Source organism: Sinocyclocheilus anshuiensis, unplaced genomic scaffold (genome assembly GCF_001515605.1).
Source record: "Sinocyclocheilus anshuiensis isolate Anshui unplaced genomic scaffold, SAMN03320099.WGS_v1.1 scaffold703, whole genome shotgun sequence".
NCBI lineage: Eukaryota > Metazoa > Chordata > Actinopteri > Cypriniformes > Cyprinidae > Sinocyclocheilus > Sinocyclocheilus anshuiensis.
The window spans coordinates 56723-73187 of NW_015551036.1; the positions used below are offsets into that span (position 1 = coordinate 56723).

Below are 16465 nucleotides of genomic sequence, written 5' to 3' on the forward strand. Positions count from 1 at the left end.
TATGTGTATATGTATGTGTGTGTGTGTGTGTGTGTGTGTGTGTGTGTGTGTGTATATGTGTGCATTTGTTATACTTAAACAAATAAAGAGTCTTACCTTGTCTCCAGGTTGTGGTCGCATGATGGACACTCTGTCATACCCTTTCTTCAGAAGTACCCACAATGCATCCAGTTTTCCCTGTGCATCAGCACACACACAAACACGCACCCCAAAAACACAAAAATGAATATTGAAAAAGCAAGCAGATGTGTATGTGTATACAAACCAGTGGTCAAAATCAGTTCCTGGAGGGCCACTGTCCTGCAGAGTTTAGCTCCAACTCTAATCAAACACACCTGAACCAGCTAATCAAGCTCTTCAGATGCACTAGAATCTTCCAGGAAAGTGTGTTGGAGCTGGTTGGATCTTAACTCTGCAGAACATTGGCCCTCCAGGAGCAGGATTGGACACCCCTGTATAAACTGTCTGTTTTCTGTACGATTCAAGACTTTATTGCGTCTTCATTGACCCTCAGGTCTTTAATAACTTGCTCCTCATATTGTTCAGTCACCAAACACTGAGAAATGGGTTATATGAACAAAGAGATTTCCTGAAACCGACACCCCACATGTGGCCTCTCTGGCTCACTATCAAATGAGACGGATAAATCTCAAAGCCACAGTTTAGAATGAACCAATCCTTCGCGATCTGCCCCACAGTTATTAATATATAACAGCATTCTGATGTCCCTCAGCCTCGATCCAACTTCCTAATAAAGACAACCGACCCTCATTGCACATGAAATGAACAGAGAAAATTAATGAGGGAAGGAAAGCACACAAGGACATCTTGGAAGATTTAAATGTAAAGTTGGGTCACAAAAAGTGGCACATACTGGTCACATTGCCTCTCTCCAAATATAAAACAACGCAGACACACATAGAATACAGAGATGAACAAATAAAGGAGGGGAAAAAATTTAAAGGAAAGATACACAGACTAAAAGAATGAACAACAGGGGGGAAAAAAGCTTTGGCAATGATCTTAGCTCTTGGATGGCGAGATCTATTAGAATGAGTGAGCGGAGAGAGGTGAAATGAGGGAAACCTGGTTTTGAGTGTAATAAAGTGCTGACTCTGCAGGCATAGTTTCTTGGAGGTCACCACAGTTTCTGGTCTGTTTTATGAATCCCCAAGCTGATTCATAGATGCTTGATTATAAGCATTGACATCTCAAGTCAGGTTTTTACACATTAAATCAGCAGGAGAACTGCATGGTGGGAGGCTGCTCATGTTTAACTGTCAACAGAATTAGTCTCATCTATAGTCTTAAGCTGTGTCAGAGGCTGCTTCCTTCAAAGGCGAAATTACTAGACTGATTGCACAAAGGTGCAACGAAGGCTGTCCCAATTCGAAGGCTCTTTTAAAAGTGGCCTCTAAATGCATCCTTCAAAGTCTGCTTCCTTTTAAGGATGCAGCCCCTGAATTGGGAACCACAGCTTTAGTGTTCTACTCAATGGAACACAAACAAAATATTTTAGATTTTAAACATTTTTAAACTATTTACTTTTTCGTTTAATGTTGTACAATGTTGGGTGGACCCCAATGTTCTTCAAAATATCATCTTTTGTGTTTTACAAACTGTTACCCATAACAAAGGCTGCATTTAAACTGCAGGTCTTGAAGCCCAATTCCGATTTGTAGACTATATCTGATTTTTCTGAAGACCCATATCTGCATTTACACTATACACTTGGCAAAACAACCCAGGGTAGACGTATTGACAGGTTTCCAGGTCTGTGAAACAAAACCCGCCCAGTTGCTATTCAAAACTAGTCCAATCGGGTATTTTTATGTTTTTTTCCCTCCGGTGGGGGTCCTCCTGCATTGAAAAAGCTGGTGGGGGCCGGGGGGTCACTTTACACTACAGACTTAAAAAACAATCCATGGCAACAGTGTAAAAGTACCTCAATTCTGCAGGAAAACCACAGACAGAATAAGACATTAATATGTGTTTTACAAGTACTAATCAACAGCCAATAAGCATGCTAATAAGCAACTAGTTAATAGTGAGAAATGGTCCTTAAACTAAAAAGTGTTATTGAGTTTTAGTTAACTTGTACCCGAATACACTATTGTTCTTCTCACCTTAATGGGCGAGTACCATTTACGAGGGCCTGGAGGTTTCCGCATGCCATTATTTAGGATGCGAGCAAGAGGAGCTTCAAACTCTTGCTCAGGCATCTTCACCCTCGCATTCTTCGCCTTCTCCAGTTTAGCACCCTCCTCGGTCGAACCTTTCTCACCCCAGCGAACCTGAAAGGAAGGAGATGGCTATCGTCATTTTATCCAGCATGACTTGACAATGATCCAAAGAGCTTCAATGGAAGCAAGCACATCTGTCCCTCTGTATAAAAAAAGTGCACATGAATTTTACTCCAAAACCTTTCCTCATTTTTACATCATAACCTTCCTGTTATCAACATTTCAAAATCCTTTCCAGGTACAAATGGGGGGAAAAATCAAAAGATTTTCAGGGTCAACTCAGTAGTATAAAAACTATGAATCATGACAAAGAATGCGTATTTTATGTTTTCTCAAATAGAGATATTTCTAGACAGGTATTTTCGAGACTGCAAACTCTGCACTGCTGGTAATTGAGGCAGAATGTTTGACAGAAGGAAGGATTCCAAACAGCAGATGAGCGGTATAATGCACACACACACACGTTTTCCTCAATTGTAAACAGTCTTGCTGTGATTGTAAACTTTGGTACTTTACTGGCAGCCGTTTGATGAAACAAAATTGCTTTAACACGCCAAAGGTTGCTTAGCTGGTCTCCCAGCCTAGTCAAGCTGATCTTCAGATCATGTAGCTGGTCAGCAAGTTCCAGTGTCCTAAACCATTTTAAAACCAGCCAACTAGACAACATACCATGTTATGTTGGCTTAAACTATTTTTTTCCCCTTGTTTTTGTCATGCCATTTTTTGATTTGGTCTTGTGTTTGCATAGCATATCCATTTATTTCAAGCATACTTTTGCGAATTAATGGATTTGACAAACATTTGACTTATTCCTTCTGTATTTCCTGTTTTTCTTCACAGTTGTGGCATTCGCTTTCGGCAGCATCGCTGATTTCAATTATGACGTGCTGAAGTCTCTTGGCATGTAATATAAACAACAGTGGTTTCATTCCAACTAAGGGCAAACTGTCAACTGGAGATTTACTGGCAGAATCCATCACCCTTAAGAAAGACACTTAACCCCAGGTTCCTCTAGAGACACAGCCTGCTTCCTCTGGATGAAAGGCACTGAGCGTGTGCTAATTTAGTGGCTGGTGCCCTCCAGCGAGTGATAAAACTGTTGTTTACCTCCATTCTTTTAATGCCTCCAACTCCTCTTCCTCCATAGTAAGACGCGTCGACTGTGGGCCACTTCTTCTTCGGAGTTCCATCCTCTTCATCATCCTTATAGTGCAAACAAAGGCAATGAAAATGTGACCAAAATGAAGTCCAATGGTTCTAAACCGGTTTGCCACAAATCTGTTCTGGTCACAAACAACAGGGAAGAAGTTAATTGTGGTGCAATTTACTGGTAAAAGTGATCCCAATCCTTGAAAACCATGAACAAAACTGCACAACAGCCTTAAAAATTAAGGTTCCATATTAGCATTGATGGTTCCATGAAGAACCTTCACTCTTAAAAATAAAGGTTCCGAAAGGGGGGATTTTTAAGAGTGAAGGTAAAACAAAAACGTAACCCAGACCACATTAAATATAGGTTACAGATGTTGGCTAGCTATATGTCCAATGTAAAATCTGGGTCTCTATGTTGAGAACTGATATACACATCCTATTAAACGAAACAAGAACACTATTGTAAAGATTCTTTGTTTGTTCCAAGTACATATTTTTCGTGTCTTATTCCAATGGCCGAGCATTTTCCTAAATGAGGTGTGACTCACTCCTTTAAAACATGACTTTTTAATTTATTGCCTCTCAGAAAGGCACGAGCCACGCTTACAGCCTCCCTAGCTCTTCCTGATCCAATAAAATAAATCCAAATTGGCTCACTCAAGTTATGACTTTATTTTTCCAGCTCTGAGGAAATTTAACCCTGTTTAGCAATCAGTCCTCGAGATTTGAACAGACATCTTTTAATCAATGCATCCATACTTAATCAAAAAGGTTAAAAGCCGTCCCCATGCTTCATATTTCAATTTGACCACCCACTTGATTCCCCGTCACATTTTTTATATCCTGAAACTTTAGCTTAACTTAAAGAAACCTTCAGGGAAATTTCCCAAACCCACAGCCATTCCACATATGACATTCCTACAGTCTTACAAAAGTGACATAACTGATGAAAGATTTATAAAAAATATGCTATCATATTACAGGTCTTTAATAAGGCCAGACTGAACTAATTCATTTTAGCCCAGCAAAGCCAGAGCGGTTAAACAACAGCCTACAAAGATCTGTGGAGTTTTATGGAGTCCAAAGTCTCTCTCAAAGTTCCTGTTAAATAACTGAAACATTCTGACCTTCAGAACCAGTTCCAATTCTGAATAACATCATTACAAAAATAACCTCCAAATCTGACCCTTAATAGACATTTTTCATGTGTGGACTTGGACACTGAGATCTCAGGGATGGTTTCAGTAAACAAGGATTAAGCCTAATCCAAGATAAACAAGAGTTCAAGAAGAAAATCACCATAAACGCTCCAGGATAACTCTTTGTTTCCATAGTATAATACCAGCACATTCTCAGATATACTGTGTGCAGTCAGACAGTCATTATCACAAAATAAACCCCTTTAGCGTGTTACAAGACCCCTCTGTCTTACATCACGGTCGTGTCTGGGTTTATTTAAGCGATAATGACCAGCTGACTATACGTTATCCCACATATTACACGGCTACTTACCAGGATATTTATTATCTTACTTATAGATTACCTTAAATCTTTAGCCAATAAAAACAGTCCAGTGTAATGTAGAAAACTGCTTATAAAAACCAGTTGAACACTGGCACATTTTCTCAGTAATAATTTATGTATTATTAGTAATCTGCAATCCAAGTTACTTGTATTCCTTTATTGGCTTTTCAGACCACAGTAGGTGAACAGCGGAGTGATTATGAAAAGCTTTGAACGGAAATGGGAAATCTCATTTGCTCCACTGATATGCTGTTCCAGACCAACTTTCAGTCTGTGTGTTGCTTTGTGACAGGCAAAGCTCGATGCTTTAGCTTCCTTTGCCACTATTTTTGTTGGCGAGTGAGAAATTAAAAAACGTACTGACCGGTTTTGGTCTGAAACGTATTGTGCCTATGGCCAGATCACAGTATGACAACACAGATGCAAGAGCAATACTGCTTAATTAGACTGTACAGATATGTACAGATCAATTAAAAAAAAAAGTTCTTACCGAACTATCTTCCACTACTGTTGGTGGAGGTTCATGGATAATCTGCAGAGAGAGAGAGAGAGAGAGAGAGAGAGAGAGAGAGAGAAGATCAACTGGATAAAAAGATAAACAACATCACATGAGCCCACTCATGCTGGCATGTCAGACCACATGCTCTCCAAAGTTAAAAAACAGTTTTTTTTTTCTTCCACTGACATGTCAAAGGACCCAAGTAATGTTTTCAGTGTGTGCCAGAAAATCAGGTTACACAAAAACACATGGCTAAGGAATTGCACCCCTCCTCTCCCCGTTTTCAGTGTGTTTACAAGCAAGTTTAAATGACCTAAAAATCTGGAGGCCAGATCTAAATGCTGAAAGGCAGGGCTGAGCGTTAAGCTTTTCCAGGTATGTGTCTTTCAGAGAAGTAAAACTGATTATTTACTTGTTCAGAAGTCAAGTACTACAGCATTTAAGCGATTTAGCAATTAGCAAAACAGCACAGGGCATCAGGAATACAAAATCAACCATATAATGATAATTATGCAACATTCACTTGACCTTTGCCATTTGGGGAAAAAAGCTGTTTTCTAGCTCAGACTAATGTTTCAGTCACTGATCATAATAATTTAGAATGATAAATATTAGTATAATAATAATTATTATTAAATGTAAACAATATAAATATAAAAACCATAACTTGTTATAATTCAACAATGTACAATGTGATTTATTTACTAATCCCTTATAAAAATGAACCATTTTTATTGTAGTAAAAGTGTAGTAACCATGTATTTTTATAACCACAGCTTTATTACAAATACCATGGTTAAACTATGGTTAGTGTAGCAAAACCATGGTTAATAGGTTAATATTTTATTTGTAGTAAAACCATGGTTAATTTTCGTAAGGGATACATCGTATGATCTCACAAACGTTTACTATAATTCTTCACAAATTCCATCCTTTGACCTCAAGGAGCAGCTGTTTGTAAATTCTTATCAAATAGCTGGTTACAATATGATTTTTTTTTTCATCTTTTTGCTAAACTCTGTGTAGAATGACAGCTGCTTTGCTAACAGCTAACAGCTAATTATAAAACTGAAACTTATGGCTTTGGTTATATGATGTGACAGGTAATATATCTTTTAAAGGACACGTAGAAACATAATTTGATGAAGGCAGTACAATTTTGTGTCACTGTTGAAACTGCTAAAGTATTTAAAAAGGAGATCCACTATTCATCCACATGCAAAACAATTGTGAAAGAGCACATATTGTTATTGTTTTGAAACTCATCTGGAATTCTGGGAATCATGTGAAAAACATTTCAAGGACAGAGACATTAAAAATGCCAGAGTGTAGTAGTAATTCCAACTATTTTGCTTTCTGCTTGGACTGAAGGCAAAATTATTTGATTAATTGAGTGTTTTCATAAACAGTCTCTTGCTGTGTTCTAGTCATGACGGAATGATTGTATTTACGAGTGAAAGCATCTGAACAACACCATAAAGTGAGAATTATTACCAGTGAGAAACATTTTAAGCCCTCACTTTCCGAGTTGTCAATTAAAGAATTAATGGTTGAAGCAAATTGTTATTGAACATGCAATTGTGAATGCTGATGGTACCATAGCCATAGGTACCATGATGTACATAGATAGTGTTCTGTTGATAAAGCTGATTTAAATAATGCTCATTTAGTTGGTTTAAGACACTTGTGCAACAAATCTGTCCATCACTGTCAGTGGCTGAGAAGGATAAAATACAGATAGAGTATTAATACAACTTAATTTTATTGCACTAGTGCAAAAAATTTCCGTCATGGTTGAGATATGAAAAAAGGCTAAATTGGCCAATGCATCGAATTTATTCCATGCAAAATCACTTTAACACACATCATGTTGTAATTAAGATTTCCGAATTTATGGGCAGAAACTGCCAGAAAGGTCTTGAACACACAATTAGCATACAGACCTAGCTAGTGTTTCATATACTGGGTATCCTACAGGAAAAACAGCGTTGTTTGTTATAGGGGGAGCGTTCCAGTTTTGTCATGTCACAATGCTGCAAATATGGCTCTGTACCTCCAGTAAAACGTTAGCATTACACTACTTGGCAATCAATAGATCTTAATGAAATTGAGAATGGGCACTATTCTTCCTTGTTATTTCAAAGGTCAAATCACAATTTCATTTTCCATGGTTACAAAGAATAACTTTCCCAAACAGAGCGTGCCCCCTTTAGTTCATGTAGAGATTTTAAGTGGCAGACAGACAATATTACCTTGTATAAACAGACACGTCTTTTTCCGTTTTGCAAAAATATTCATTTCGTAAGGAATTTTGCCTAGCAGGTTTGAACTTGACCAACACACATGGTATTTAAAGTCTAAATGACCCTGTGTTAATAAATAAAGCCAAACTATTTAAACATAGCAATAAGCTAATGCTAATTCAGTCCATGGTGGTCAACAGCTGGTCTCTATGGAAAATGATCATTGCTGAGCGGGATTTCAGCCGGATTAGCTGGTTCAACCATAAACTTCAGCTCAACACTCCTCTAACACAGCAATGACTCATTTCTTCTCTTTTCCTGTTGTGCCTTTCCAGACAAATTCCAGACACGTCCAGTTCTTCTGATATTTCTTAGTTGGACCTCACAGACAGTTTGAATTATTATATGTCCCTCAGAAATCAAGAGAAAGGCCAGGCTTGGGTCTCAAGAGGTGTAACTAGACACTTTGTCCTGTGGCAAATGTTTAATCTCTGCAGGATCTAGCATGGGTGTTGAACTCAGACCTACTACAACAACGACAAAGTTAGTTTTCAGGTACTTCTGGAGGCCTTGATTAGCTGGCTTTAGCTGAATTAGGGTTGAATCTAAACAGGACAGTGGCCCTCCAGGAGCAGGACTTGACACCTCTGATCTATAGAATAAATCTTTCACGGCTAGAAAAGACCAGAGGTGTCTGATGCCTTGATGCAGAATTTAGCTCCAACCTGCTCCAACACACCGACCTGGAAGATTCTAGTGATCTCATGATTTTCTGGTCCAGATGTGTTTAATTGGGGTTGGAGCTAAACTCTGCTTGAAGTTGTCCCTCCAGGAGCAGGATTTGACATCTTGGGCCAAGATCATAGCAGGTTCTGCTGTTAATTATCTTAAAGTATCTATCAAAACCATCTTATTGACCAGTATGAGGTATGTTTTGGGGTTTGGGCTGGTCACCATCGATGTTACATTGGTTAAGCTAGTATACCTGGATGACCAACCAGTTTGTGCCAGTGTAACAGAGACCAACAAGTAAGAGCTATCTAGCACCTTGTTAGTGTGCCCACCTCCACATAGCCTCTTCACGGTCAGCAAAGACATCGACAAGACAAGTCCTGAAGACCGCAGCTAATAGACAAGATCTTGGCACAGATTCAAGTCCACTGATAAGCCAGTCCCCTACTACGGCAGCTGGAGATACTACAACTCTTCCTTCCCACCTAATACCAGTGTGATGCAGTATCACATCGTTTGTTCATTTGGCCAGAGGAGAACTGGTCCCCCGACTGAGCTTGGTATCTCCCAAGTTTTCCATTTTATTTCTGTCAACTGATGAAGTTTGGGTTCCTTGCCACTGTTGCCTTTGGCTTTCTTAGTTGGGATATGAAAGTCACTAAATATTCAGTAATATCATCGATTTGGCATTGACATTACCAGATGAGAACACAAGTTGAACGGAATTGAGCTGAATACTATTGTCGTCTGCTTTAGAACTGAATTAAATTTGTTCATAATCTGCAACACTGACACTAGCCTGGTTTCCATTGCAGATTTGCACAAAACTTTTGCGATATTTTATGGGATTAAGGAATTATATTCCTTCACTCCCCTGGTCTTAAGAGGTATGCTAGTTACTGACTACACCTAACTCCCATGCTGGTTGACGCTGCTTCGATTGCCACTTAGAGTGTTGCAAGTAGGACCAGTTACACAAGTAAAAGAGTCCATGTCCATGATGAGTCAGAGTCCAAGACTAAATGCATTTTTTCCCCTCTAAATTCTTATACTCAAACTTTCTTTGTGTAAAAGAAGGTTCCACATCTGCAGTTCTTCTGGAAAAGCAATGAGGAAACTCACTTCTGACGTTTGACCTTGAGAGTTCAAAGGTGATGTCAGATCCAAGAGTTGTTGAACCAATTTGTCTACAAATCCCAGGTGGCCTTGACTCTGTGTTAGTCTAATATACTTAGGCTTAACAAGTCATTACAGGACAAATAGGGCATGAAAGCTAACCCAACTCAACCTGCACAGACTGCCTGGACACCACTGGGGTTCAGCCTAGCAACAGAAAAGCTCATTACATGGTCAAAACAAACAAACCTGGAAGAAAGATCAGGCAACAACCAAAGGTCGTCCAGATTAAAGGTGCAAAGGTACAGCTACCCTTTAAAGGAAACATCTTCGCCCATGTGTTCCTATGGGCCTGTCACATCTAAAATGTCTCTTTGGGTAATGGAGTTTAGGTCAAGTCATCATGGTGTATTTATATAATTATTGGAAAAATAGAAATCCAACAGGTTTGTCAGATATGAATCCTAATTGAACACATTCATCTTTTATACGAGGGGAGTGCAGTTTTAGCCCAGTGTAAGCAAATCATCTGCCAACTGTAATTCTCATATGTAGTGGTAAGATGTTCCAAAGTGGTATAGTTGGGAAATTTGATGTGTAATGCATCGTCCTAAAAGATATTCATTTAGAAATACAGTTTAAGAGACAGCCAATAAGATATTAATATTTTATATTGGCAAAAACTTCAAATGTACTCTCATGTTTTTGAAAGATGAGTACTCTTCCCCACATTTAATGAAATCATCTTTAATTAAATCTTCTTAATTTGTTAATGGTCCATTCTCAGTCACCAATACCCCATGACATAAGAACCATGGCTGTGGCCCATTCTGTGTACTTATGAACAAAATAATGAGATCTTTTGTATATTGGTATCTAACCACTTAATAAGACCACACAGTATCTGCACTTTTTCTGCATTGATTGTGGGGTGTGGGGGTTATAAATTATTATAAATATGGTAAAATGTGCAGTTGAGAGTACTACTTACTTAGGCAGCATTCACACAGAACATGTTTTTGCATTCCACTGCACTGCTTTCCCATTGTTCTTCTATATTAACATGCCCTTTGTGGATGTGTTTGAACAGAGATACTATAGCACATTCTAAAAAGTAAGTTAAAAGTAAGTTAAACTTCTAAACCTTGCCCTGTGTCTCACATTTTTAAACACAAAAGTGTGTTCTGTGTGAATATCCCCCTACTGGTAGCTGATTGTTATTAATTATTAACAAATTAGACAAGATATTTAGTAACTGGGCAAAGAAAGGATGAGAAATGTGAATAATTTTGGTTAGAATTAAGTGTGGTTAGAATAAAGTTAGAATTTGGCAGAAAATGCAACCTAATGGGAAAAACCTTTTATCCAATACAGGTGTGGTTTTAATAACATTAAAAATATACTGTACAAATGTCAACTTTTTTGATCGACATTTAAATCAAGCAAGAAACATGTATTTTTTTCCTAAACCTGACCCTAAGTTCAAGTGCAGCAAAGCCAAGTATAAATGATTTTAAATGGTGACAATTTTTTTTCCATGGCAACATTTCTCAGATGGTTAACAATTTATTTCAATAGTCCACTTTACATAATCTACTAACAGTAAGTAACTTTAAAACTGCAAAAACTACCAGTCATAAGAGTATCAACAGACTGTCTGCTTAATATCTAACACTTTATTTTGATGGTCAACTACAACTACCGCAACTACAGTACATGTCACCCAAACGCGTGGCTATAATAGTAATTTTCAAGTATATACAACCGCGGATGGACGAGTTCGACACATGCGCAGTATCACCTATTGACTTATTCTGTCTCAATGTTGACCTCGCGCCAACGCTGTGCACGTGGCTGAAGTATACTTTGGGCTTAAAGGTCTACTAATATAGACTACGGGCCAAATCTATTAGCAGCTTGTACCTGCACAAACATTTTTTGGGGTTAAAAAGTACTGTCAGGATTAACTAAAAACGTGCAGTGAAAAATTAGTGATAAAAGGGCTTGGATGCAGGTATTTTCGTGGCTGACCTTATTGCATATGCATTTGTAGGAGTTCTGTTTCAAGAGTTCTGTGTTCTTTAATTTGCACATTATCAGTAGATCACCCAAATAAATTTCCACTCCAATCGGTGCTTTTTTGGAATTATGCTCTCAGTTTAATTTGCCTTGTTCAGTAAATCTGGCTATAATACTCTAGTGAGAGTTCGCTGATGTGCAAAGTTACTTAAAGTTAGTAGGATGTCTAAAGTAGATGAAATCAAGTATAACCCTCAGATTTAGCAAAAATGTGTGAAGTCCCATCCTATTCAATGACATAACTCTCTGATTAACTACCACAATACGAGTCATAATTGAAGAAATAAACTATATCTAGTCAAAACTGTTTCCTGAAATCTTAGTAACTTTGTTGCAAATCTGCTGTTCTAACCACACTGGTTCAACAATATACAACTATCGTTAATGACATCATGCAGGTAGTGATGTAGTAATAGTTTTGATTATTCCTGTAAATAATGAACATGGCACCTGAGGACTACTTCGTAATTTCGGTTTCGCTATTGTTTTGCTTTATTTCCAGATGTTTGATTGCATCGTTGGTCCCTCTTACGTCATACTCCTTCAAGTTTCCCCTACAGACTCAAGCACATGTGCACTCATCAACTCCAAATGTCATACTAACAAAAAACTGTAGTTTTCTTCCAATGAGAGCTGTAGTTTGCAATGCTCTTCGTGAATGTTTGTTGAAACTATGGTTTGAGGAAACACCGAATTGTTGAACCGTGTTGGTAATGATGGAACTTGTGACCATAGTTGGTGCTTTTTAGAAACGCACTCTACCCCAGGTTAGAAAATCCAGAGTTTTCTGTGCAATTCTGCAGATGCAGATTTTGTGCAGGTCTGCGTTCATGTCCTAATATGTAGCAGGACTTCTGTTTGAGTAAGCTCAAGATTTTCCATGCAGAGGACTCACCACAGTGCAGCAGAGAGGCCAAAACCACCAGAGGAGAGCCAGAATCAGCAGTAGCATCACTATCAGTAGTGCTATGGCCAAGATCGTACCATTAGACTGCAGGGAGGAAAGATATGAAGACTTCTATAAGTGGGCCTGTTTTTTGTTATGACATCAGATTCAAATGACATTCAGAAAAACATTTGGAAAATGTAATGGAACAATAAGATTATGTCAGCTGTTCAGTTTCTTTAGTTCAAACAATGGTTGCATGAAAGGGTGCTAGTTATGAAAATAACAGATGATGCATTCTGAAAGGGATAGGCTAGTTATTAAACGAGGGGATGAACTAAGTTACAAGTGATCTCACTGGGAGATCTCATAACCCATTGGCTCGTGAGAAGCTTTTGGATTTGTTTGGTAGGAAACACATTGTGCTTTTCTAAAGAGCTTTGACTGGCACCACTTTAAAGGCATCAGACATTCCAGGAATCCATTTAATACATTTTTTACCGTAATTTTGTTTTCATTCCCAGCCTGTAGAACCTTTTGTTTACATTCTTTTAACACATTTTTTACAGTAATTTGGCTGCATTTTAAAAAGCTAAAACACTACAGCAATGAGTATTAGCTAGGGAATCATTATGAGTAATACATGGTTCAAGCCTTGTGATTAATATATAACTTAATTCTATTTTTCAGTTGCATGAAAGCAATTAAACTATATTTAAAATAGTAGAGCTCCAGCAACAAGCTACTTTTTCCAACATTAAGCAATTTGGTACACGAATCAAAAGCTTGGGGTAAATATTTATTTAATTAATTTATTTATTTGTTATTTATTAATTGATACTTTTATTCAGCAAGAGCTCATTAAAAGATAAAAAGTGACAGTGATGATTTTTAGACTGTTACATAACATTTCTATTTCAAATTAATGCTGTTCTTCAAAATTTCCTTCATCAAATAATCCTGAAAAAAAAAACACCTCCACACTTTCCACCCATCAAGTAGCACAACTGTTTACAGCATTGATACTAATAATAAATGTTCCTTGCAAATCAGCATTTTAGGGACAGTTGTTCAGTGATTCAGTTTCAATGATTTCTGAAGGATCATGTGAAACTGAAGACTGGAATAATAATGCTAAAAAATTCTGCTTTAACATCACAGGAATAAACTACTTTATAAAATATATTAAAGGGGCCATATGATGTTGCTAAAAAGAACATTATTTTGTGTATTTGGTGTAATGAAATGTGTTTATGAGGTTTAAGGTTAAAACACATTATTTTCCACATACTGTACATTATTGTTTCTCCTCTATGCCCTGCTTTTCTGAAACGCGTCGATTTTTACAAAGCTCATCGGTCTGAAAAGCGAGGTGTGGGGCTTGAGTGAGCGGAGGCCGTAGGCTAGAGTGAGTGGAGGCCGGCTTGCGTGAGCGGCAGCAGGCGGGCTTGCGGCAACCACATGTGACGACCCCGGGCTGTCTGAAACAGTTATTAGGTTGGCTTGAGAAAGCCACTGCACTGATCTTCTATTTAAGCTTCTTCTTTCTTCTTCTTCTTCTTGCAATGTGCAATATCATGCTAGCATCATGCCAAAATATGTTAGCAGTATGCTAGAGATATGGTAATCATGCTAGAATCATATTAGCAACATGCTAAACATGGTAATCACGTTAGACACTTGCTAGCAACATGGTAACCATGCTAGAAGCATGCTAACAACAAGCTAGTAACACAGTAATCATGCTAGAAACATGCTGACAACGTTAATCATGTTAACCACATACTATAGGACAAAAACTTGCTAACAACATGCTAATCATGATAACCACATGTTAATCATGCTAGTCCCATGCTAACAACATGCTAATTATGATAAAAACATGCTAACAACATTCTAATGTGCTAAATCATGCTAGCATGTCTATCTAAGCATTCAAACTTTTTTTTATAACTGCTTCAAACTTTCAGGTTAGCCTCAAAGTTTGTTCACAGTATCATCTAGTTTTAATCTGTAATAAAATTTCACAATATTGTTGGTTTTGACCAAATAAATGCAACCTTGGTTCAAAGACTCTTCTTTAAAAAAAATCGTACTGACACCAAACTGTTGAACAGTAGTGTATAGTAGCTTCCCCAACACTGGTTGTCAAACACAAAAACACAAGTAACAAAGCACAAAATATGATGTAGAATAATACTTACACAGCTTACAGTGGTGATAGTAACAGAACTAGAGATAAAACTCAGCCCTTCATTCATGCTAACGTAAAGGGAGGCTGCCCTGCAATACACAATGTACAAAGTACTTAAATCCTTTGAAAACACTACATTGCATTCCTTAATGTGCCACAGTTAACATTTCTGCCACTAGAAAGAAAGTACAAATATTTATCTGATAAACTTACGTTCCCTCCTCTCGAAGAACAGGAGCTGGACAGAGCAGATACGTGTCCTCCACTACCAATGGCTTCACCACTAATAAAAAAGACAAATACACAATCACATTTCAAACAGCAAATCTGGAAAATACAGCATGAAATATTTGCATATTGCTGTCTGATTCCTTGCATAAGAGGACAGTTAAAATAAAAACAGCTGCAGTTGTTGAGGAAAGACTGCATCTCATTTTCAGTCATTGCAAAACCTATCAACAACATTTTTATCAAATTGGATTCAAATGTTCAAGGTTAGAACCTAGAATCAACTCTTATGCAAGGCACTTAACCCCTGGTAGCCCTAAAGTATCCAAAAGGAAAGAGAAGTGGGTCACGGATTACAGAACAGGGGTAATGGGGCCATTGCTCCAAAACCTCTGACTGTCAAGGGCCTCCAACTGAGACACCAAATTCACCCAAAAACAATAAACTGCAGATGTAAAGGCTTGTTCTTGTAATCGAATATTTATTTTATATCTTTCAGATGCAACTCCGAATTACTACACTCAAAAAAATTAAATGGACAAATTGGTGCTTTAGCACTTGACACAGCCAAAGCATGAACGCAGAAGAAAATGTACAAATATAACACTTCTATGCTTTTCTTTATCCTGTAGAAAGCTGTTTGTTGGTGTATGCGGTCGGCTCAAATCCCAAAGAATCAGAATTCTGGCAGAGGGTCATGTTGTCATTGTGCTTTATTGGGCTGTTTACCCATAGCACACGAGGGAAGGTCATGTTGTACTACGAAGTAAAGACACGTGCACATGGTTTCGACTTGCGTGATAAATCAATAAGAATTACTGTTGATACCAAATTGCGTCTGTGTCACGGTTTGCCTACTGTGAAGGAGCGAGGAGACGAAGGAGATTCCAGAATTATCACAGACTTTATTTACAACATAGAAAACCACAGGTAGGACACGGGGGTCAACGTACAATTCCAGACAAGGGAAACTTAGAAACACAGGGTTTATATTATGGGGCTAATCAAGGAAATCAATGGGACACCTCCAGGGCAGATCAGGCAGTCCAGGGTGCCATGGTGGCACAGGGAGCTCAGGGGCCATGGCGGAGAAGGGAGCTCGGGGCGCCATAGCGGAGCAGGCAGTTCGGGGTGCCATGGTGGAGCAGGCAGTTCAGGGCGCCATTGCGGAACAGGCAGACTAAGAAGCCATGGTGGAGCAGGCAGTTCAGGAGGCCATGGCGGAACAGGGAACTCTGAAGGCCATGGCTGGACGGCCTCCGTGGCCTTGGCCTCAACACTCGGCCCAGCCACTACGGACGGACCCATACTACCCCCACCAAAAAAAATCATTTGGGAGAATATTGTCTTTAGAGGCCATCCGTAGGCCTAACTCGGGAACTGTGGCCCTCACTGGGCTTGACTTGGGGACTGGAGCCCTCCTTGGACTGGACATGGGAACTGGAGCCCTTTCTGTGCTAGACATGGGGACTGGAACCTTCTCTGGGCTAAACTCAGGGACAGGAGCCCTCACTGGGCTAAACTCGGGGACTGGAACCCTCTCTGGGCTAAACTCGGGGACTGGAACCC

General features: G+C 38.7%; 1 protein-coding gene across 1 annotated transcript in view; it reads right to left on the bottom strand.

The window, feature by feature from the left end:
- LOC107661337 (anthrax toxin receptor 1-like) overlaps positions 1-16465 on the bottom strand; it is a 56616-nt gene that overhangs the window by 15701 nt on the left and 24450 nt on the right. Inside the window, exons 11-17 of the mRNA XM_016450857.1 lie at positions 14882-14951; positions 14679-14757; positions 12484-12579; positions 5410-5451; positions 3351-3446; positions 2127-2294; positions 97-177 (exon numbers count right to left, since the gene is read on the bottom strand). Coding sequence (XP_016306343.1) covers positions 97-177; positions 2127-2294; positions 3351-3446; positions 5410-5451; positions 12484-12579; positions 14679-14757; positions 14882-14951 — 632 coding nt within the window. The remainder of the gene's footprint in view (positions 1-96; positions 178-2126; positions 2295-3350; positions 3447-5409; positions 5452-12483; positions 12580-14678; positions 14758-14881; positions 14952-16465) is intronic.